Source organism: Lepisosteus platostomus, chromosome 4, assembly GCF_059453375.1.
Source record: "Lepisosteus platostomus isolate fLepPlt1 chromosome 4, fLepPlt1.hap1, whole genome shotgun sequence".
Taxonomy (NCBI): Eukaryota; Metazoa; Chordata; class Actinopteri; order Semionotiformes; family Lepisosteidae; genus Lepisosteus; species Lepisosteus platostomus.
Window position 1 is genome coordinate 63,112,050 of NC_142614.1, and position 25,863 is coordinate 63,137,912.

At 35.3% G+C, this 25,863-nt stretch overlaps 1 protein-coding gene across 3 annotated transcripts in view; it reads right to left on the reverse strand.

The window, feature by feature from the left end:
• agtpbp1 (ATP/GTP binding carboxypeptidase 1) overlaps positions 1-25,863 on the reverse strand; it is an 85,153-nt gene that overhangs the window by 30,903 nt on the left and 28,387 nt on the right. For all 3 annotated transcript variants that reach the window (XM_088630203.1, XM_088630205.1, XM_088630204.1), the window contains 15 exons: positions 25,678-25,824; positions 24,586-24,717; positions 24,370-24,463; positions 24,165-24,202; positions 23,264-23,472; positions 19,352-19,529; positions 18,594-18,694; positions 16,880-16,996; positions 14,670-15,382; positions 14,200-14,283; positions 12,617-12,703; positions 10,068-10,216; positions 9,117-9,204; positions 1,129-1,273; positions 614-764 (listed from right to left, as the gene is read on the reverse strand). In XM_088630203.1, coding sequence (XP_088486329.1) covers positions 614-764; positions 1,129-1,273; positions 9,117-9,204; positions 10,068-10,216; positions 12,617-12,703; positions 14,200-14,283; positions 14,670-15,382; positions 16,880-16,996; positions 18,594-18,694; positions 19,352-19,529; positions 23,264-23,472; positions 24,165-24,202; positions 24,370-24,463; positions 24,586-24,717; positions 25,678-25,824 — 2,433 coding nt within the window. The remainder of the gene's footprint in view (positions 1-613; positions 765-1,128; positions 1,274-9,116; positions 9,205-10,067; positions 10,217-12,616; positions 12,704-14,199; positions 14,284-14,669; positions 15,383-16,879; positions 16,997-18,593; positions 18,695-19,351; positions 19,530-23,263; positions 23,473-24,164; positions 24,203-24,369; positions 24,464-24,585; positions 24,718-25,677; positions 25,825-25,863) is intronic.

Sequence of the window (25,863 nt, forward strand, 5' to 3'; positions counted from 1 at the left end):
TAAGACTAAAATTGTCAAGTTTTCAGATGATACCAAAATAGGAGTCTACTGTAGAAGCAGGAAATTAAATTTGAAAAATTTAAATAAGATTAATTTCATTAAATTTGGCAAACACCTGACTGAAGAATACAAGGAAACCTGATTCAAGTATCCAATATCCTAAGAGACGCTGGCAGTGGAGCTATTCTGAATAACAGTGAAACCCACAAGTGGAAGGTACATGGAAATGCCTTTAAAACCAAGAATGGGAGGTGCTTCTTGACAAAACGGACTGTGGGATTATGGAGCAAGCTACCCAGAGGACCTTTAAGAAACAGCTGGATGATATCCTTTGATCAAAGGCTGAATGCCCTTCTCTCATCTGTAACCTTTCTTATGTATCCACCTCAGACTGCTCCAGTACGTGCCCTGCTGCATAAACAAGCCTCTCCTTTGGCATTGTAAATAAGAATTTGTTCTCAGCTGACTGACTGGTAAAATTAAAATCATGTTGCTTATTTTATGTTAACTCTCAGTGGTTCTGCTTCGAAATTAAAATTAATGTGAAGGCTGTTGAAAAACCATTAAGCATGATCTTATAAATGAATCAGACCAATTAAAAAATTTTACTTACTGAACTGACAGATCTCTTCATAGTGTTCTGACTCTGGCATTGCGGTGATAGTTAAGACAGGGCAGCTGTTTCCACCCAGTGTTTCACAGAGCACATCTTTGCGGAAGTATATCTGTGGAGTGCACATTGATTCCAGCTTCTGAAGGTGCATCTTCAAAGATAAGAAAATAATAGGTGTGCATTTTTGTATTGGAATTTAGGAACAAAACAATTAAACTACTACTAGATATGCCATAACAAATAGTTACAGTTACTATACATGCACGATTATGATAAATAATGGGGACCTGAGAACTTATGCTACCAATATCCTAATAAAATGTCTCGCTCTCAAAAGCTGCAGACAAGCACCTATGAAAACAAATAAATGCCTTATTTTCTGTCAACTGAATTCGTCAAAAACAGACAACTATATGACAGGCATATGGTGCAAGAGGTTTGCTATTAAAAAACAAACCGACTTGTTTTATCCATTACTTTCATATTAAAAGCTGAAATGATAATGATTTCTTTACCTGTAAAGTAGAATAAGTGTAGGGATAGTGATATGCAAAATAGCAAACGTCATCTTTGTGATGGAAGGTCACTGTGAAGGTCATGGTGTAGTATGATTTCCCTTTCTGACCCCCTGCTGCGATGGAACTTCGAGAGAAGTGGTTTCTTTGCAGTGGAAACAAAAGAAAGCTCCAAAATTACTAACACACAGAGTTCAACGTATACAATGAAAAATAAGCACATAACTGTACGGTACATTTTATATTTCTATTTGACCATAAAGGTGATAGGAGTCACGAAAACACTGGAAAAGTGAAAATACTGGGAAAGGTTCAGCTTTCGATTGAACCTCAGCTTCAGAAATGAGCCTTTTTTGACAATAATATATTGAGCAATGTCATTGATTTTGCTGGTACAGCACTTGAAGACTGTATTCATATTTTTAGTTTGCAAGGCTTGTGTTAGGATCTTGAACTCTGAGTCCTCCGAGTCTACTTTGCACAATCAATCTTAAGTGAAATTACACTGCTTTATCACTCATTGGTCAATTTAGACTTAACATTAGTTAAATGAGAGCATTAATCTCATTGTAATTGTTTTAATTTTAGAGTGTCTGCAGAACTTCAGTCTGTGTTTTCCTATCTGACTGTCACTTTAAATTAGTGACAGGATAGTATATACAAAACAGATGAATATTTAAAGTAGTTTTACAGTAACTTAGAAACAAAGATCTCTTCAAATACAAGATGTTTACCTCAGAGAGACAAATATTCAATTACATGTAATTTTATTGTGGTTATAATTATAAAACTTCTCATTTATCTTAACCACTTTTAAACAAAGAGTTATACACAGAACACAGAGCAAATGTGTACTGTTCTCTCCATACAATTCCACTGTACAACACACAGCAGAGAAGATTAATTACATTTAATAAACTTACAAGCTTCTCAAATTCAAACAAAGTGAAATTTATCTAAAGGTGTAGCACAAGCTTTTGCTGACTGCCTGTTACCAAGCTACTAAAAAAGCTACTTCAATTAAGCCTGAAACCTAAGATTCACACCTTCAAGAAGACCAATCATATTTGACTGACAGGCTACTGGCTTTTCAAGAGGAAATTGACAGAATTAGAAATTGACACAAATAATATCTAGTCACTAATAATATCTTATGTCCTTTCAAATTATTATGTACTTATTGGCACTGGCTTGAATACAAGCAATTTCAAAATCATAGGAAATTCACAAAATACTGTACGGCATCCTCTGGCCTGTATACTGTAAATGTTATGTACATTTCACTTTGGATTATTCAACACTTTAAAAATGAAGAACTGGAATCCTAATTAGCACTCATTACACAAAGACTGAATAGCACTTAATCTAAAACTTCTGTGCTCTAACTAGATATTACTAGATAAAACAACAATCAATAAAACAGTACAGCTTATTTTCCTGGTAGAAGACAGTCTCCCTTTAGCTCGAGGATCCCAAAAAATGAAAAACTGGTGAATATTCCTATTGAAAGTTTAAATTTGTATAGCACTTTGTGTATATTTAATTTGTATAGCAGTTTTTTTTAGTTTAATTTGTATAGCACTGATAAGTCATAAATCAGTGGCAAACAGTTTCTAGATGGCCTCCAGATACTATACCTACAGTAGGTTCTTTAAATCCCCTGCATTGTGTGCTTGATCCATTGGATCATTGTATAACCTCTGAGTTTTTTTACAGCTTGTGACAATGTTAACAGCTATAAAGAGGAGGTTCTTTAGTAAATATATTAATACTGCTATTACCCATTTTACAAAAAAAATATCAATATTACTAAGTAAACATAAGAACCCATACTGAAAAACTGTTTCATGGTAATATACTGTAAGAACATACAGTATAATTTTGAAATAGTTGTAGAGACTCATGATTCTGTGAATGAATCCGTGTTTTTTTTTGTATGTGAATACAAGAAAACAACGCAAATAGCTTGCAATCACAATTTCCTATGAAAAATCAAGCATTAGGGTTTATATTAAAAAAATGGATTTCCTTGCAGATGAATCAGCATTGCTTAGAGAAATACCGTGTCCCTTTTTGTTTACCATTTAATTTTCAAAGTGAAAAAAGACGTTGTCTAAATGACTGTAAAATAATCAACAGTGCCTCAACAACAAAAAGAACACAATAATGACTCGATGCAGACAGAAATTAACAAATAGCAATGTGTTTCAAGTACAAAGCTCTTCCTCCGGTACCATCATGGGTAGCCTATATCCTTGATGAATCCTACATTATCAACTAGTAGTTGTAATCAAATGGTGTCTTGTTTAGCTACAGTAGGAGAGTTAGTTTGCAAGCTAGTACAGTAATCTAGTTGTTAGACAGCTAGGTGGGGAGAGGAAGATTACAGATGCAGCCATTCAAAATGCGCGGTAAAAACCCGCGGTACGGTAACCTACCCACAAGCCACCGCGGGGCACCGGACCATACCGCAGGGCAAGTGATTGGCTGGCCAAAATGACCGACAGGGGCACTCGTGGTGCATTGGTTGGTAGTGCAAAGATTGAATCATTTAATGTCTTTACTGTGCACATTTTAATCCGCTTAGTTTTGAATATTTATATGGATTTTACCACTAAAGGGAAATTTTAGTAGCTGAGCATAAAAAGAAGAGGAGCATAACGCATCTGAAGGTCATAAACGATATTAATTTAAAACATTACTGTATGTATGTAAACTGTACTGTGTATGGCTGGTCTTGGTAGTTTAAAGAAAAAATACACACCAGTCTTCCATTTCTCCCTAAACATTTTAAGCATGAAAGTTTTATGAAACGGTACCCAAATATGCGATTGCTGTATAGAATGAATTTTAATTTAAAAAAAATATTTAACACGAACATTAAGCTGTTTACATCTTCCGCCTGAGAACAGTCACCCGTTGCTACCCAACGCAGAATGGTGATTGGCTGACACTATCTGACACCCCTCTGATTGGAGAAAAAAGACGTGCTGGTGTGCTATACCAGGAAGAGAATTTCTTTCAATTCTAAACGTGTATTTTAAAAGTTTAAGAAGTAAAAACCTTACAGCGTACACAGATTTCTAAACTGATCAGGATCGTTATCTTTGTCTTATGCATAATAATGTTCACCGCTCTGTCCAGCAAATTAATAATAAACTTTATTTTATATAGCGTTTTAAACGAATAAGTAATTAGATTGCTCATAAACCTAATCACTTGCTTTTTCTTTTTATTTAGGCTCAGATTACAACTATAGATCGAATTATTAATAACCATAATAACAACCAACCAACAAAAACAACCATATAAACATAATGGTGGTGCTGGACCTTCCAGTTTTATTTATTTATTTTTTAATCGCGTAACATAAACATATTACCGTATGCAAACTGTACTGTATACAATATGTACATGTATATTTAATGTCTTAACTGTGCCCGTTTAAGTATTGAATATTCATATCTAATTTTACCACTGAAGGGAAATCTTAACATAAACATACAGTATATGGCTGGTCTCGGTACTTTAAAGAAAAAAATACACACCGGTATTCCATTTCTCCCTAAACATTGTAAGCTTCGAAGTCTTTAACTAACGTGATACCGGAGTCAACAAGCATACTTTTAGAATTTGATTAAAAGGGAATATAATATGGAATCGCGTATCTCAAGAAATTAATAACGATATAATTATATTCATGTTGCAAAAGAACTGCAACGGACATAAAAACTCCCTTGCATGGTTTCATTACGACCAGAATCGGTCTTGAGATATTTTTAACTTGATTTACAGTATTTGAGAGGTATGTCTTAACACCGATACTACAGTGCTTAAGTACTGCTCACGTATATGTTTCTAGGTTTATATTATGCATTTCATACGGTCAAATTACTTTTGAGCAATAAGAAGCGAGAAACGGTATGCGTTTTAGTTTCGTTTTGTGCTGGGACCCGTGGATTGATTAGAGATATCAAGTACATACAAGTCATTTTTTAAATGTTGTAGTTCGTCTTGAAAAAATGTTACGAGTACATCATCTATCAACAATTACACAGGTTCTGTTTCCATATTGCGGATTTTGGTTACGTAATATTATTTTCTAGATTTCACGTTGTGAATATGATGGGATGTCACTGATGGGATGTTTCTAAAAATCCACCCTCTGTAAAACGTCTTCTCTAGTTGTCCTGCATATGTATTCGCTAATGAAGCTGTGTGTTCTGAGCCTAGATCTCTACATTTCTGTATGAACCAGCTTAGAGGGCTAAAGACAGCTTGTGTTTAAATTGAGTGTAAGGCAATTTATGCTTCTAAAGTCATGGTCAGCATTTATCTTTGTACTGTGTTGTAAACTTGTTCTGTGCCAAGTCACATTATTTTATAGCGTTTTTAAAGCGTTATCAAATACGGTGTTACTGTAGTTTACTGAGTCCCATGTCACATGGTCTGTGATTGAAACCTGTAAAACCGGTTTAATTCGTCACAGCCAGCACTCTTCAGGTGTGAGGGTCTTCTGCTCAGAATGAAACGCCAAAATGTTTGTGTATATTCTAATGGTAGTGGGGGCGGGGTGTGTGGGAATAAGTTTGGTTGAAACATTTTCTCTGAAAGCATTTTCTTCTTGTAACCGATCTTGTTACAGCATGTTACAGTTTACTATTATTAACCATATTAATTTTAAGTGCTTAATGTAAAATCTTGTAAAAATATATTTTCATTGTTCAAATATACATTAAGTCTGACTATCATATAATAAGTTAAATACAAAACTAAAGAAAAAATAGGGTTAAATATAATTCAAAATATTTTGCTAACAATGTTAACTGTTTATGAATAATAAAATGTATTAACTAAGGAGTAGGATGGCACAGTTGTTAGTATGTTTTTTGTTTTTTTTTAACCCAATCTCCGGGAAACCATTAGTACGATGGTGAATCGGAGATTCTCAACCCTTGCTGCGTACGACTGGAAAAGAATTCGTGATCGGATCAACGAAATGCTTCGTAGGAGGAGGCAGTCTTTTCCTCTTGTCTAACAGTCTGTCCACAAACAAAACATTCCTGTTAGACAAGAGGAATTGAAAAAAAAACAATGTTGTCAATGAAAACCGGTGTGTGTGTCTCTCCCTGCTGGATGTCCCTCTCACAAACTGCTGAATGAATTAAATAATTTTATTGAAAACGAGTTTGCGATTGTCTGGTCTTTAAATTCTGTAGATACGCGATTCCATATTATATTCCCTTTTAATCAAATTCTAAAAGTATGCTTGTTGACTCCGGTATCGCGTTAGTTAAAGACTTCGATGCTTAAAATGTTTAGGGAGAAATGGAATACTGGTGTGTATGTTTTCTTTAAAGTACCGAGACCAGCCATATACTGTATGTTTAAGTTCCAAAATTAATATCGTTTATGGGCTTCACACGCGTTGCAGTATGCTCAGGCACTAAGTAAAAGGAGATGCTTCGTATTGCTTGACTAATTTTAAAAACTAAGTTATAAATATAAAAATTGCAGGCGCTGCTCTGGTGCGTCGGCTCCTACACAGTGCCTGTCTGCCGTAAGCGTTACAATATACATACAGTACCCAACACTGCTTGTACCCATCTGTCATGTAAATAAAACACCTTGAATTGAATTGAATTGAGGGGAGAAGGGGGGGATACTAAAGCCAATACTGGCTCAATGGGCTTTGACGTGCTAATGCGTTAACGGTCCGGGTGTGGCAGGCTTCCAATGTCAACTCGACTCGATTAGAAGACAATGAACGTATTTTAGCCCTAAATGAATTAATAGCAAACATGGTTTACATAAAATACATTTTTCCAAGAAAGTTTATAATAATACGATCTATAGTTGAAATCTGAGCCTACTTTAAAAATAAAGGAAAAGCATTTTCAGAGAGCAATCACGCTGTGTTTATGAAGAAAAAGTGATTAGGTTTATGAGCAATCTAATTACCTATTCGCTTAAAATGCTATATAAAATAAAGTTTATTTAGAGATGAATGATCAGTGTCGCAGTTTAAATAATGTGAGTCAGGAAACTAACACAGCGCCACCGGATTTAATAACGCAATAAAAACGCTATAAAATAATGTGACACAGTACAGCACAGTACAACAATACTGACCATGACTTTAGAAGCATAAATTACCTTACACTCAATTTAAACACAAGCTGTCTTTCTGTATGAACCTCTAAGCTGGTTCATACAGAAAATGTAGAAATGCATTAGCCTGATCATGATTAAAAAACACATAATTAAACACGCGTTTGCGATTTAAATCAGAACACGATTTAAATCAATATAAATGTTTATATTGTAACGCATACTGTCCCGCCTCCATTTCTCTATAAAAATTTACTGTTGCACACACACACACAATAGAAGCAGGAACCACTGTCAGAAGGGAAGATATATTCAAAATATCGCAAATATCGATCATGTTGCGATATTTTGAAATATAAAAGTCAATTGATTGTCCATAATATCGCTTACCTATTTTTTCGAAGAAATGTTTGTTAAAATAAAAGTCCAGCACCAGCTGGATTCGAACACACAACCTACCAGTTGGAAGTCACGCACCTAGACCAGTAGGCTACAAGACAGCTCGCATGTTCAGGTAGGCGAAACAGCCTTACACAGTCCTGCCGCAGTACACGGATATAATCATACCGTTATTAAATTCTTTAGATACGCGATTCCATATTATATTCCCTTTTAATCAAATTCTAAAAGTATGCTTGTTGACTCCGGTATCACGTTAGTTAAAGACTTCGAAGCTTACAATGTTTAGGGAGAAATGGAATACCGGTGTGTATTTTTCCTTGTGATATTTTAAGCTCTAGTTGAATGATAGGTGTCGCATTTTAAATCATTTTCGTAGCTAGAAATTATGAAACGCCCTGTTAAAAGCAAGGAAGTTTTTATGCCCCGTTGAAGTAAAACAAAATGCCTGACAAAGTATGGCTTGGACAGATTCCAAGTGCTTGTACAAATGTGCTAAAGAAATTATACTTTGAGTATACAGCTTGTCCAAAGTCATCCATTATTAATACTATTAGTAATATCTTCAGTAAAGGCTTTGATGCATAAATATTTCTGATAAAGGTAGGTTGTGTACTTCTGTCCAACTGAGCAATCTTGCTTTCATAATATATACCAACATTTTAATGACTGATGATTAACATGCTGTAATACACAGTTCAAAATTAAAGGCTCAAATGCTGTACATGAGAGGTTAAGCTCCCCCTGGCGGTTTTACAAGGCGACGCCGGATAGTTAGTCACGTGACACACGTGAAATGCGTGATACCGCGTGATACTGTGACACGCCCACCGGGGTATGCCGCGAAATACCTCACCCATTTTGAATGGCTGCATCTGTACCTCTCAGAGATTGAATGATGATACTTTTCTAGGTTTGTCTCTTTGTCTGTGGGGCCTGCTAGCATGAGAATGATTGCCCCTGACGCTGATTGGGTGCTGACTGATTCAATTTTCACATCCACTGGACCAAAGAGGGAACTATGTGGACCAGGGAAACTATGTGGACTCCATGTAAGCACCTTTGGACTCTTGGATTCACCTTCATGTTTAACATTTGTGTTGACAACTAAGGTCCTTTTTGGAATGGGGTGAGTGAAGGCTGCCACCTGGGAGGCACATGGGGTTGTGGAAAGGTGAGATTGGGGAAAAATGGGAATGCTGTCGTGTGTTGCACTGTATTATTGTGTTCCACATTATCCAAATTATAAGTGAAAGATCTCAAAAAGGCCAGGTCATTTTAAAATGACAATCAATAGCAATACCTACTTTATGGTGCTCTCACATTAAACTCAGGGTTACCATAAAAGGTAAAAGTTACATATAAAATTTTCATCTGCCTATTTTATATTATTCTAGAGTTTAAAAAAATGGAACTCAGTAAAATAAAAAAGGCAGAAAATTTAGAATAATGTTTCTGTAACAATTTAGGATACATACTTATAGTAACAGATATCTGTTCCTGTGCGGACCCATCGTGGTCGACAACTTAGTGCCTCCTGGACTGAGTACATTAACACTTGCATTCCTACAGAGGGAAGAAGAGGAGGGAAATATTGAAAAGCTGAAATCCAGACTTTTACCAGGGTAATAAGACATTGGCTTTTAAATATTACTAAAACACAAACCATGTATCATATATAAAAAATAAATCAGTGATACAGTACTTATACCTGAATAGAATACCTATTACAAGCAGAAGAATACCATTATTTTCTATTGATTATTCCCATCTTACCTATGATTCAAAATGTTACTTTTTCATTGTTGGAACACATAGTCCTGCTTTTTGTTGCTCACAATCTAACTTTTCAGCATTTTGAGGATGGTATGGTGAGCAGTGAGGGCCACCCACCTGTGGGATGCTGGGATGTAAAAGTATAGTGAAATGTAAAGAGATCCCACCCCCACCACCCCAGAAAAACAAACTTTAAGTGTCAGGTTTTCCTTGTTTGTTTTTTATTATAACATGGAATCGTGCAATAATGCAATGGAGAAAATACTAATACTCTGTAAACATTAAGAAACAAGTGGAAATTAAGTTTAATTATTCTTACGGCTGTCATGGATACATTGTCACAGACTAAAAGCATGTCTATCACTTGTTTCATTTGCTGAACTGGATGTTAACATACAATATAATCCAAAATAAAAAAATATAATCTACTTTATAGATGTGGCACAATTGTTTTTATTAAATTGGGTAACTAGAAGAATACCAATTTCCACCATCAGATTGAAAAGCCCCTAAGTAAAAGAAATCGTTTTACTAATCAGAAGCAGTTAGTTTTGCATTGCTGGTTTTTGAAGAGTATGCACTAACAACATGCTTAGATAATGGGAATAAGAATTCCTCGAACTGCAGCAGCTGTGATAGCAATATGTGCCTACCATAGTTGAACTGGCTGTTGGACTTCTCGCAGTTGATGATGTTGAAACGGTAGGGAACACCACTCCTCATTCCACTAACCTCAAAGTAAAACCACTGATGGTAATGGTTGCTGTTTATATCAGAGTTCAGAATAAGGTCATATTCAAACCTAAAAGACAAAAGCAGTTTTGTTGTCAGAACTGTTTGGCAACGCTAAAGTAACAAGTAAAGGTTTATTCCATGCTGAAAAGAGAAGAAAGGAAACACAACGTTTTGACTGCGGAGCCTTCTTCGGGTGTGTGACTTTCTTCTCTTTCCGGCATGGAATAAACCTTTGCTTGTTCCTTTGCAGCAATGTTAAGGTATTCTTACTCTTCAAAAATCCTGTGTCATGTCACATTGCTAACTGCGACTGGGATATCTCAAGGGGTGGCAAACAACTGACCGAGCACTGCTAGAGTAGGTCTGAGATTAGTTAGTCAATGTTGCCTAGCAGACAAATAGGGCTGATTTGTCCGCCACCACCATGCTTGCAGGCCTGTCATCGAGAGAAGTGTCCTCCTATCGGAACTGCCCTCCTGTCAGGCCTCTGCACTTTGGAACATATTAAGTGGCAAATGCTTCTACAGGGGAATATCGATAATACTTATTCTCTCCCAGTCAGGTTTCTTTGTTGCAGAATCAAGTCTTTAACCAAATGGGTAAGACATACTGAATCTGCTCTTTAAACACTCGTGATAACAGATACGCAATTGTGATAAAGAAATTATCCTTGAAATAAAATATCCCTTAGAAGTGTATTCTTAAAAGAAACATTGAGCATTTGAAATAAAGGTAAAACAAAGGCTAAATTAAATTATTACTACAGAGAGAAACAGAAGATTTATGTTGAGATTCCAAGTCACTGGATGAGATTACAGACACAAGTAACTCCATATGTTTCTACTCTGTTCCAATAATTGAACACATTTGTAAAGTATGATAGAGCCTGACCTTGTGTTACAATCATACAATTTTCAATCTGATCACAAGATGACTCTTTGGGGAACAGACATAAAACATATGCATTTTTTGTCCAAAGATTTTTTTTTCCCCAAGTTAGCAGAATGCAGTCATGTTTTAAATACTTTCAGTTCCTCTTTCAAAGGGTGTCATCTATGGTTTTGAACCCCTGCAATTAACTTTTTTAGCCCCCACAGGCAACCTGAATATTTACAAAATGATGTCAGATCTAACTTAAAAGAATCACTGATAAATGAAACAAATTATGGAGGGGTTTGCTCATCTCTCTTAGATGATATATTTTGACCTTATACACACCAAGAAAAAAAGTAAATTGCTACCAAATTATGAAGAATAACATTTGGCTTCTGAGCAGGGAAAACATAGCTGGTTTACATCCTTGCTGACCACTGTAATGAACATCTACAGCCGCATGTGGTGAAGAGGAGTTTGCATCTTGCATATATAAGATATATATTATAATATATAAATGTACTGTACAAGTAATTTCTCATTTTAAGAAAGGAATATGTTCCTTATTTGTCAAAGCGAAAAGTAATTGTACAAAAATAAATTTCCCATTAATTTAAAGGCCATAATTGGAGACACACAGGAAAGAATGGTAAATACAGTACTGTAAGTGTATTTTTTATAATTAACAGTAATTAGACATAAACAGTACTAATTAAAACAAACATACAGAACAAAACAAAAGAAAGAAGAAAATGAAGTAAAAGTATGTGATATCAACAATGCTGAATACTATGTCTACAAAGTATTTGCCTATTTTCATTACTTTGCACAATGTCTAATTTGAAAAGGATTTTGAAAAAATAATTTGAAAATAAAACTAATTAAACCAGCTAATGGTCATTGGGTGAATATTAATTTTAAAAAGGGTGTATTCATTTGTTAAATGTATTAGCTGGGAAATTTGTTAATTTAATATTTGGGAAATTAAGAATTAGTATATATATACTGTAGTAAATACAGGGTTGCCCAAATCACAACCCACAGGCTAAATGTCATTAAATACAGCCCCCTACTAGTCTCTACATTGAACTGCATGTGTGCCCTGCAGTGACGTAGGCCAACGATTAACTGATGAGCAGCCAACACAAATGCAAAACACAAGTTGCCCTTAGTTCTGTAAGCTCTGAGAAACACTAATTTAATTGATCCAACCATCTCTATAACAAAGTGTGCATTTTAATACTTGATTTTTGCGTTTCTGAAGAAAATTTCTCTAAATGAAGGTGCTTCCATCATAGTCTAACAGAAAACTCCACCCTCGTGGCATGACCTCAAACAACAGCTTCTCACCACACAGCTCCTCAACTGCAAATTTATTTGAATTTGAATTTTTACACTTTATTTATCTCACCTATTTAACTTGTTCAGCACTACACTAGAGTAAAATTGTATTGTAATTGTAATAGACAAGCTATAGTGTTCATACTTTTATTTTTTCAGTATCTTGTAGGGTAAAAATAAGAAATAAAATGTACAACAATCAACATATTGTTGAGATTGCTTTTCAAGGTAACATAATATAAAAGAATCTTACTTTCTAACTTGAATAGCTTTCCGTAAGTTTCCAGATTCAAACCGGGAGTTAAATTTCAAAGCTTCTCTGTCTTCAATCACTGGACAGCTGAAACAAAGCCAAACATTTTAAGAATAGTTATGATCTTTAATAAAATTCGTTGGACATAACTGAAGTAAGCCGAACAGTTAAACTGTGAGAAACAAATCCAAATAAATAAAATGAAAGACTTGTAAAACCTAGGTTGTAAATTTACAACATTTTTACATGAGAGTAAGAGAGGAAAAAAAAGGCTCAACAGCTGAAACATTGGGTTTTCTTTCTTCTGTTTTCAGCATGGAATAAACCTTTAACTTGTTCCTTTGCAGCCTACGCATGCTGACGCAGCTACCGACCTGAACTAACTTTTTTTTTACACTGTACTCAAACCATACAGTGCGTGAATAAGATTGGCTGTTTGCCTGCAGCTGTGAAATTATAACTAAAAAAAACACTAACAACTAAATATATATATACATCCAGTACATTATTACTACTTAAATAATTGTATGCAAAGTTGTACACATATGCAGTGTACTGTGTATGCAAACATATATTTATATGTAGACAATTACACTGAGTTTGCCTACACTTTAAGAACAGTGATCAATGAAATCATTCATCATCCTCTTTCAATTGGGGCAAAAGGTTAAACCATTTACAATCAACTAACATCAACATATCACAGACTATTGAGTAGGTGCCAAAGCATAAACAAACTCTAATGCCATCCAGTAAATCACAGTTCAGGAAGTCTTATAATCTCACTTAGAAGATGTATTTTTACTCTGTTGCATTCTGATTAGTCAATCAAGGTGGCAGCCATGTGAATATCCACAGAACTGCTTAGATAAGCTGATACTAAGTGGCTTTTATGTAGAAAATATGAAATGCTACAGTTGTCTCTTGTCAAGAGAACACTCCACAGCACTGATAAAACTCAAACATCTCAATGCACTCTAATATCTCTTATACAGCAACTGAATTAATTTAATAATTGTTCCATTAGAAACAACATTCAAATGAATGTGTAAACTAACGCTTTAGGTATAGATACTGTACGTCTGTCATCATTTCAAGTAAAAAACAAAATACATTTATACAAGAATCAGAGCTTACATTTACATTAGTTAACTAATGTATACTATAGCTTCTGACATTTACTAATAAAGTTTTTGAAAATGAATTAAGTAAGATAAATGCTTTTAAATATTATGTTATGTTCAGAGTGATTTTTTTTGTTAGACATTTACTACTAAAGTTAATCTTGAAACGTATTATTTTTCTTTGTTAATATACTGTACTGCATACTGTATCTAGTCTAAGTGTGGAGGTTGCATATTCTTTCTATTGTGTGAGGTGTTTTTGTACCAGGGGATACAAGTTTCTCTCACTTTCTAATGAAATGCCAGATATACAGTACACTAAATGTCTCTAGATTAGTTCACTTGAGAATGTTTGTGTGTTCCCAGCAATGGGCTGTGACTCCTTGGTTGTTTGCTGGTTACATCATGAAGTGTCTGATGTAATTTTGAAAAACAAAGTATACAGCTAGAGCAACTTACTTTGGCAAATCTAAATCATAGACAACTTGGTCAACAATATCATTAGAATGGATCAACCTTTCAATATCCTGGAATATTTTTGTCCTGAAAGAAAAATACAGACACGTAAAAAGAAAAGTTGGGCACAGTTATGCTAGGAGGGCAAAAACGATTACGGTATATTGTACATATACTGTATGTGATATTAATTTTTACAAAAAAAGTACAGTAATGGTATTATTCTACTATTACTAGCAGAAACACTACTAAACAGCAGTTAACAACTGGCTGCTCTTTGGTAGTGCTGATGGTACTTAGGATTATTTAGTAATGATAATAAAGATCTTAATTTTATTTCTGGTGCATTGCCCTCTCTATAATAAATTCACCAAGAGGGGTAGTTTAATTAACAGTTTGCCCACAGCATAAGCCAGGCTTTATTCTTATACTTTATCTATGAAGTGTTTCTGAAATCAATTAATTACACTTACCTCTGAACACCGTAAGCTCTTTCTGAGATGTGCTCCTTAAATGTAGGAGCAATATGACCGAAATAATCGGGATAAGCCACCTCTGCATATCCAGGGACAGATTTGGTGTTTTTCACAGTCTCAATGTAGAGTTCAGGGTCATGTAAAGGAAGTAAGGCAGCTGTGTCTGGCACCTCTAAAACTCCCTGCTCCCCAGAAGAAAGGGAGCTACAGTCGTCGTCATGGTCAACTTCACCCCTGAGGCTGCAGGAAAGAGATAAGTGGTCTTCTAAAGACCCACCATTTCTTGAGAACTCCTGGCAGGTTTTATTACAGGTTGTGGAGCTCAATTCCATTTTATATTTCTGTCCATTTACACATGGTGAATTACTGCACTTGTTTGAAGAAGTCTCCCCATCTAGGGACAACCGCTCCATTTCCCTGACTAACTCATGGTTCAGGCACTGGGAAAGCAAGAGATTATTAGCACCAGAATTCTTTGCATCATCTTTTACTATTTCAATGTTTTCCAAATCCACAAGTCCTGGAGACATTTCAGGACCTCCTGCATGAGTAACAGTATTTACAAGCTGTTGTTTTTTTTGCTCTCCCTTGGTAAACTTGGTTTCCTTTTTGGTTCTGAGGTCTGTGGAAGACTCTTCCCCCGCTGTGGGAACAACAATTGGGCCAGATGACTTTGGTTCCAGCGCAGTTGGGTTTGCAAAGCTGAATCGCTACAATACAGAAGGGCAGAAAATTTTTCACTTTCAGATCACAGCTCTTCAGAAAAATACAGCAGGTTAGGTGCTCTTTCTTCTACCATAATATCAATTGCATGAGATGATTTTCAACAAAATACACAGAACAACTTCTTTAAAATGCCAAAGAATTACTCGTGGACATCAAAATAAGGAATATACAGTTCCTGCACCCTTAGTGTCTTCTTCACACTGGAGTTTGAATGAATATCTTCTAATGAGGTGTTTAGAAACACCTCATTCACTTGATTGTGACACACTTTGGCACACAGTTACTATACAGTTTCTTTTAATTCTAACAACTAAAACAATACATGTGGCTTGAATATGCTGTCTATGCAGGTTTCGTGTTTCAAATCGCATACAATTTCTCCTAAAATACTAAACACGTCAGGACACTGGTCACACTGTATTACACCTCAGCTCTACTCTTTCCACATGTGTCAAGTGGAAAACCTTCTTAATTTTCAGATATGTTACCTCAAAATTTTCCTTTGATACAAGCTTATTAATTTTTTCCCCACATAAAGGTCTTTTCTAATTTTGATTATTTTTATTAGACCATTTCTTATTTCTATTTTGTCAATATTGATCATCAATAAATAGATCTTCTTGTACATGTGCAGTATAAGAGGGGGCTGCGTAGCACAGTGGGTAAGTCTCTGGACACATGACTGATGGATTGTGGATTCATGTCCCTGTAGCAGACACGTCTGTTACAGGTAAGCTCTGCATTGGACTGCATCTAGATAGGAGAGTCACATGTTCGCCATTTGCTTATACCATGCAAATAGGGAAACCATGGAAATCAGGATAAACTCTGGACTGATGGGCCACTGTGGCCCTAATACACACCTACGGTACCTACATTTCTAAGCATAATTTCTGAAATGCATTTTTACTGGTTTGTTAACTTGATTAGATTTGTAATTATTGTTATGAATGCCTTATAATAGCAGGATACATTGCACAGGATACTAACAGAATGGTTTCGTTTATATTTTCACCAGTTAATTAGCAGGTATTTGGATGACACAATATCCTGTATGAATTCTAAAAACTCTGGCATATCACTCCAAGCAACAGTAGGCCATCAACGCTAAATTAGCTGCCAGCTGCTCATGGAATTTCCAGTCCTTTAATCATTAAAATCTCTTAAGGTCTTAAAGCCAGTTTTGGTTCTTGAACCTGGTTCTAAGCCAATGCACAACATGTCAAAGCAAAAAAATATAGTGCTGACATCTTGTGGAATTTACTGTATGATGCATTAAAACTTGTAATTTAGGTTTTAATCTTAATTGTAATTAAGATTAATTGTAATTAAGGTTTTAATTAAGATTAAAATTAAGATTAAAATTTAGGTTTTAATCTTAATTTTAATTAAGATTAAATGTAAAAATACATACTATAAAATTAGATCATAGCTACACAACAGGTAAACAATTCAGTTGTAATATTAAGAGCAATACATACTTGAAAGTCTTCAGTGAGTTCTGGAAAAAAGCGCTCATACATTTTTAGCTCTTCAAGAGGTCGGCTAAGGTCCTGCTTTGGGCACAATTTATTGATATCAGTTTCAATATCATCATTCTAGGGAGAGAGAAAAGAACATATATGGTTTGTAAGGACCAAAACAAAAATTCTCAACTTGAGCAAATCAGGAAATTGACAGAAGATGAATCTGCAAATAGAACACAAAAAGTTGAAAACTGAAAATATTAAAAATGCTGAAGATTCTTAGAATGGTAGTACCCAGCACGATTTTTTCTCTTAGTTAAGACCAATCAAATTCAAAACATAAATAATGCATCAAAAAGTGAATTACTGCTTTTTCTGCAAGGGTAGCTTCTTCCAGCATTAATTAAAAATTTTAGACTGTATTCACATGCATTGGTTTTGAAAATAGTAACATCGCATTTAAAGATTTAGAAAGGAATTTTGTTTTTTTCACTACCGAGCTTGTACATTCTCTATGTTACCTTTCCTTGTTGTGTCCTTTTTGTCATTTCATTTCTGGTAAAATTGATTCATGAAATACAACATTAGTTGTGAAAGTGGATGTAACGACCCAATTAAATACATCTAAAGGTTTACGCTATTTTGTTTTTCATTTTAATAGCTAATGCCTATCAGTAAAAGCTTTTCTGTATATAGGACATGCAGATGATCTGTGTACCATGTAATAAAGGTTAAAACAATAAAAGAAGCAGATGTTATGAGGAGTACTCAAACTGGATGATGTGCTTTGAAAATAGAAACGGTAAAGCTGTGACTCAGAATCAAACCAGTGATTGAAAAGGCAATAACAAAACATGACAAATGATAAGAGAGCGACTGCATTTCATATTTCTTAAAATAACCTCACAGTACATACGTCACATGTCTGACAATAAATTTCCCATGAATAAATCAAAACTTTCAGATAAGCAACACTGCATGTATAAACTCATGGGCACTACCAGACGCAAGGAGAATCAATGGCATTCACCGTATAGTATGAACAGTGGAACTTTTGAAATACACAAAATAATACTAATAACAATAACTAACAAATATAATAATGGAGGTTTGCTCTGTATAATATGAGACCTATTGGGCTTAACTTTTTTGTGAGTGTAATTAATAACTATTTCTGATTTGAACTCTTGCCCTCCTCTTGTATTTTATTATACTTAATTTCATGGTTTAACAAGTAAACCCAAAATAACACCACTCTGCATGAGCTGACTGCATTGGTGCCTGAAAAAGTATTTTACATGGAAATAACAGGCAGCACAGTGGTGTGCATTTCTGCCTCGCAGCGCTGGGGTCCCGGTCGGAGTTCCAGGGGTGCTGTCTGCGTGGAGTTTGCATGTTTTCCCCATGTTCATGTGGGGTTTCTCCCACAGTCCAAAGACAGGCTGGTATGTAAACTGGCTTCAGTACAATTGGCCCTGGTGTGAATGTGTGAGTGTTTGTGTCTGTCTGTGCCCTGTGATGGATCCTGCCCAGGGTACAGTATATGCTGCTTTGCGCCCCAATGCTTCCTGGGTTTCTCCAGGCTACCGTGACCCTGCATTGTATAACTGCTTCCTGAAAGTGATGTGTGACATGAAAGATAAACCATGAAAATGCAGATTATCGTTGATGTCCTGTGATTTGCAAATTATATGATTGATTTTCCTGTCTATTCACATGCTCACTGCACCTGCAAATTTTGGTCCTTTTCATCATCTTCGTTCTCAGTATCATTTTCATTGTCAGCTTCTGTTTCATCATTATCATCGCTTTCGTCCACTACATCATCCACTATCAATAGAACACACCAACGTTATCATCTGTATTCTCTGGTAAGGAAGTCAGTTCTGTTTAGTCACATGTATGGAAAATGCATGAGAGCAGCCTTTTTTGTCATTTACTGTTGGGTCAGAAAAGCAAGTGTTCTTTTGCAGTTTAAACATAAGTTTAATTAACTACATGATAGCTCACACCTGTAGTTTAAAAGAAATCAGATTAAAAAGACATTGCTAAGTATCTATCAAATGTAAAACAGATCTCAGCTAATTCTCTGTGTACTGACACTATATGCCTCACTCATACATACAAAACTCTTTGTTGATTGAAAACTGCAGGCCATTTTGCTAACGGCACTTCAAGAAACAGTCTATCGTCACTTCACAAAAAGAATTACAGACTTCTAGCAAACAGCTAGTCTGTGAAGAATAAAATAACTTAAAAGGAATCTAGGACTCAGTATACAGTATCTCATTTGCTGAATTAAACACCAGGTTTGACTGAACATGAGCTTCAACTTGTCAGAGAGGTGCCTGTGAAGGTTTTCTGTGCAGTAGAAAACAGAAACTGCATATAAAACTGCTAAAAGTAAAGAAAGAAGGCATTCAAATGTTATATTTTAAGTCAAAAGAGAAATTCCGTTATTTAAGTCCTGACAATCACTTTTCCTACCCTCTGGAGGTAAACTGTAGAGCTGTGCCACAGGGCCACTGGCTGGAATCATGGGGAGTTGGAAGTTGAACACACTCTTTATTGTTGGAACTGGAAGTCTGTTCTTGGGGAAACACTTTCTCATAATAAGGCTTGACGTGTTAGTCAGCGGGTCCAGTGTCCTCACTGGAAGGCACTCCTAATTAATAACAATAACATCATCAACAATACTAATAATCCAATAATGGCAGTGTGATGCATAAAAATCAAAAGCACAATATATTCTCGGAGCCTCATAGATAAGTATAAAGTACATCCAAAAGCCTAAACTAAACTTAACTTCAGTAATAATAACTAAACATTATTAAAGTTTTTTTTTTTATTCTTTTCCTTTTGAACGTGACAGTAATCCACTATACTTTGTCCAAGCTTTTAGTCACATTACTTTTTGGTCTCATGAAAAATGATTTTTCCTTTGAGGTGTGAAGAAAGGATTGTCTTTTGGCAGGATTTCAGAAACAGTGGAAACTCCTTTTTGATCAAATAAAAACATGAAGGTAAAAGCAGTTCTTAAAGGCTGAATGGCTTCTATACTGTTTACAAAACCTGCAAAGGAAATGTGAATAATCCCAAAGGAGAGTAAAGGACAATAATTCATTTCATTAACATTCACTTAACTCATCAGTACACTGTTATCCTGCTTCTGAACTTTTTTTTTTGTTTGATGCCAAAAGTATTTTTTTTTCAAATCCAATCTCATAATTTGAGGATGAAACTTATTACGCACTTCAATAAGGCTGCTATTGTTTCTCTGAAAACACAACACTTACACTTAAAAAACCCATTTTATGTCATTTTTGACTCTGAGAAAGGGTATGCACTAGAGTCCACATTGAGGATTTTCAGAAAAACACAAAAAGGACAAACTCAGAAATACAATAAAGGAACACAAGAGTGGACAAAGGACTTCCTGTATTAACGTCTGACAATATTTTTGCTCTTGAGTGTGACAGTCTTTCCAATGAATGACATTGTAATAGAATATCAATAAACTGTGAAGGATAATACTCAAATCACTGATGAAATTAATGTTGAGTGCTCTGTTTTGAATTTGAAGAACTGGAAGAATAGGGTAGGGATCATGCAAATAAGGACTTCCTGGTAATTAAATGAGATGCACTAAAAACAATGACACCTGAAACACATGTAATTATAGTAGAAAAATAACACCTTAAATGCATTGTCCCTGCTGCAATGAAAAAAAACAAAGCATTACAGGAAAACAAAGCTGCAAGCATGGTACCCAAAAACAACATGTGCGATTCAATTAAAAGGAGTGAAAGAGGAAAGAGTGAATGGTAATTTTGTTTCCTCCTCCCTTTCATTCATTTAAATTTAAGAGGGAATAACATACTAGTAAATATCTAGTAGAATACCTCATATAATTAAAAGCATAAGGTGTTATTAAATTAAAATTAGGTGGGTAAACTGAATATACTATGATTTGTCAAGAATGATGGTGTCCAAGAAATGATGTAATTCATTTGTAGAGATGAACAATGAAAATACTATTTAATACATGACCACATATTACTTTAACTGAAACAAAAAAGGTTAATCTGACTCTAAATCCACTTTCTAATATCCCATTGAACCACATTGTTACAACTTTAGCTGACTAGGAAGCATCTCTTAGATTTTAGATAAGGTTTGTGACACTTGGCAGAGTAAACACTTCTAGCTTCATAGCAGAGAGGATGTCTGTTGAGAAGTGGGGGGTGCCTTGATCAGAAACCATTGTAAAGTATATGTTGGAACATCTAGGTAAATTGTGGGTTAATGATTGTCAATGAACAGTACAGAGAGTACAAAATATAAAATCACATTAAGAGCACAGAGAGAAAACCAAAAAGGAAATGACAAGAAGCAGGGGAAACGTTGAGTTGGAACGTGAAGCTTGCGCCAGACAAGAGCCCCTACTTTAAGATCATCCAAACAAAACCCGACTGGAGCTAAGCATTTGATCGCTGATAGAGAGAGCCTGCTACTCTGTGCATGTCATTCCTGCTGAGGGTGCATTTTTAGAATAGGGAGATAGGCTCCCATTTATTTTGTGGCATCTGGGTTGCAGAGAAAGAGACTTAACTGCAGGCTGTATTGTATTTATTTAGAAAGGCAGCTTATCTCTTATTTTGCCTCTGTAGGCATTAAGAGTTTAATACTTAGAAGTTTGGGGGGAGGGGGGGGGGGGTTAATTAGGATGTTAGGCCACTGAAATGCCTTGTTTGCAGATAGTGTAAACACAGTAACTTGTGTGTAGTCTGTGTCTTGTCATTTTGATAAATATTTGTTTAACCAAGTGCACCTGGATTATTACTCTTTTCACCAAAGCTGTGCCAGAGAACAAAGAATTAATGTGCCTCTAATTACAACAGCCGCTATATTCTGGAGAAATCACTTACAAGTTTGGGGTTATGAAAAATTATTTCACTTATCGATTGAACCACTAGGGTCAAATCCCAATTTTCACCATTTTCATAACCCCCATTTGTAACAATATTTTAGACTTTCCAAGGTCTTCTGTGTTTTTTGGAATAGATCACAGATTTAAAAATGTATATAGAAAATTCAGAATTGGTATTTTACAAAAAATATCTAAGATGCAATAAATGTTTTTTAATGAACATACTGACAAGATCACCTCAAATAGCACAGCATGAGCTATGAAGCAGAAGATGAGATGCCATTATAGCTATACAATCTTTAACACAATGCCATATATAACATACAGTATAATGTAATATTTAAATACATATGAAGTATATAAGAATATGGTACTATATTTCATTAAGAATACATTTTCATTTTTGGTTCAGAATAAACTCACAAAAGACAGTTATTAGTAGTGGGTATTTTTAATTAACTCCAACAAAATGGCTTTTGGAGACTGGAGTATTTAATTTCACAAATGATTTTTTTTTCACAAAATAACCACCATGCATGAATCACTGATGGTCAGTGTGTGCACTCCAGAGGCATTTCCCTTGCTAACTGCAAGTTTTGATTACAGTGTCTGCTCATATTGTATGGATTTCTGCCTACAAAGTTTTTTAGTCGACATTTTCTTTCATATGGTTCATCTTGCTGCTAAAGGATATTTGGTGAACACTCTGTTGATGGACAGAAAGCATGATTATCACCCAATTTCTATGCTTTTATAGCATGCAGCTCAACTTTGTGCTGACAGAACTTTTTATCAAACATCAGATGTCAATATGCCTTGAGTTGGTGTCCTAATTTACAGCAACTAATTTTGTGCAACAGTGCTTATATTAATGAATAAAGACTAAAGTGAATTTACACTATAATAACTTACTAATAATTCAGTATTCACCAATAATTTGATACATAGCAAAAAATTTTCTGTTGGAGATAATGGACCTGGAAAGGACCACATTTCTAAAAAAGTTTCCTTATTTGTTATCTTACATGCAGTGCAAAATTACAATACTTTTTTAGTTCATACGGGGGCATAAAAAAGTACCCGACAGCATACAACTATAGCATTGAATGGTGTTTGTGAACTACAGTGTGCAGAACACCCCCATTCCAATACTTTAAGTGTAACAATATAAACTGTTACATAATTTACTGATTTAAATGTTTTCTGGCAGCCTGACCCTAATGCAACACCAGGTTTGTTCCCAGCTTCACATTTACATAGTTCACAGTGGGGAGTAAAGGATAGCAAAGGAATTACCCTTTAGATAACAATCAGGATGACATACCTGCAGCCAGTACCTTGGTGTAACAATAATTGTAATAACAAAGTCCTTAGTCACATACATTTGCCTTAATGTCACAAATACATTACTTAAGGCTATCCAAAAAAGAAATGATTGACCCCAATATTCAAATACGTAGTAAACTCACTGTAGACGTGCTGTACAAAATCCTCATGCCATCTGCATCAATGAATGCCTTCCTACCCAGCTTAATGTTCGTAATGTTTTTGATGCAGCCCAAAATGCCCTTCCGGATGAGCATGTGCCTGTGTCGGGTGTCATGTCTGTGCCAGTCCTGGTAAATTGCCAGCAGCGAAGGGACATACCCCTTGTCTACTGCCCTTCGTGCATTCGTTTCTGGAACACAAGACACACACACACAAAGCACAATTCTCCGTAAAAAGTAATAAGATTATCAATACAAGTAATTCTTAGACAAATCAAAGATTTCACTCCAACAATGCAAGTTGCAGTGACTTATGCTAAAAATAAGCTTGCTTATATTAATCAATTTACTATCAATGGGACACGAGCATCTATTTCTTTTTTATATTGTGAAATGATGTAAGCAGAAAATACAAATGAGCTAGCGTCCATATTATCTCTAAAATATTTCTAGAATTACTGATTAAGTCAAATGCATAGTGTGATGAGCAAGCAGATTGGCTCTCTTAAATATCACACGAGAAAGGCAAGAACTATCGGCTGAAAGAATTAAAAAAATAGAATTTGTGTTTTTTTTTTGTATTCGGCAGACAATTTACTGCTAAAGTTTATAACATTAACTCACCCTTTCTGTTGTTGCCAAACACAAAACCTAGGCTTTTTAGTCATGTTGTGCAATCTTTAAAGCATGAGAAATTACTATGCATTCATGCTCCAGTTTTTGTTGTGTCTGTGCTTGTCTTGCACATTGAGCAGGGCAAATTTTCTGTGTAATGCTCAAGATTTTGCTGAACATATGTAAACATAGCCAATCTTGCAGATTATTGAGAGGAACATCTTTTCATTGACAAAACGCTGAAGAAAATGAAACCTAAGATACTCACTTGACTTCAACAAAGCTGCTAAAGTATCCAGGGTAACTCTGTTAAAACAAACATTGGCATTTAAAAAGTTAAAAGCTTTTTTACATAGAAAATAAATGTTAATACATTTCACTGGATGCATAAAGAGATTTGTTCACTGAGACAGCGTGAAACTCTTTTCACTTTTTAATTATCATACACTGTAGCATGGGAATCTAATACGTACTTCAAAAGGCTTGTATTCTTTTTGCTGAAGGGACCAATTATTTTAAACATCAGCTCCACAACGCCATTCTTGCCCAATGATACTGCATTCACAGCTGAATTAAAAAAGAAAACAATACTGTTTTGACCGAACTCTGTAATATTGTGAAAAAATAGTAATCATTTAATATCTAAACACTGACATACAGTACTTACAAATTTGACATACAGTACTTACAGTTGCTTGAATATACTCTCAAAACCTGCAGGCATGGCAAAATGAGCTTGTAGTTCTGCAAATTGTGCTTCAGAAGGTTTAATGTTATATTTAGTGCTCCGTTTATTCTGGCCTTGATGCCAAATTTTTTATCTGTTTAAAAGACAAGAAACAGAATGCAGTTACAAACAAAAACAATGTCAAGTTAGATAATTATTATATCATAATCCCTTCATATTGCTAGAGTCTCAGGTCAAAAAACTAATTCAGAAAAAAAAATTAAAAGCTACCTTATGTTTATTTTAAGGACAAATGACATACCCATGCATGGGACTTAATATTCTTAACCCACAAGAAACCAAAAAAGCAAGATGTGCTGAACAGCATACTCTTGTAGAGAATATCAGCCCATTAAATACAGCTGATCAGGAGAAGCTTTTTTAGCTGACTGCAATGTTACAAGATATCCACTAGAGTTCACTGTAACACTTCATTTGGATGAACACTTTAGGCCTCAAGAAAACTAAATGGGATCTTCTTTCAAACAGTACAAGATCTTCTGAAGATAAAACATTAGGGTTCGAGTTGCTAGGAATGGGATTCTTCATCCTTTTAATATTTCAAATTCCCTAACCAAAAAGGAAATGTACATTTTAATAGTAATTCAATTGCTTGCGATTGAAGAAGGTAAGGTAAAAGGTTACTTAATATTGCAACTCAGCTGCACCATTTACCATAGTGGTAACGGTGAACTGAAAATATCTGATTTCAATATAAATGTCAACTGTGCATAATGAAACTTACACTGAAACCTGAAGATCACGCATTAATCAAGGAACATATAAGTACTACATGTTTTAACCCTGAAGTCCAACTAAACCCATCCAGATAGAGAGCTACTGCTGCTGCTTCAGCCCTGTCATTTCGTAACCCTTTTGAGCTTTCATCAGTATTTTCAGTTCTATGTCTGTGACCTGTAATACTGCTGTACTTAAGTTCACACTTGGTCCACACACACTCATTCAGTGCAATTACTGTGTCATACAGTATCGTTATTTCCAGGGCTTCTACGCATGATCTACGAATGCTTTTCGAAAGCTAATTTTCCATTACCTTTTAGTCCCACTTTGGCCAGGATGGAGTGCAGCTGCGCCATGAGCTCCTCGCTGGGGGGGGACTCTTTGCTGGCACTGAGCAGCAGCTGCAGGAGGACGTTGGTTCCTCCCTTCGACACCAGTACTCCAACTCTCCTGCCACTACCTGTCAAAGACACATCTGCCATCACACCACCAGTAGGTC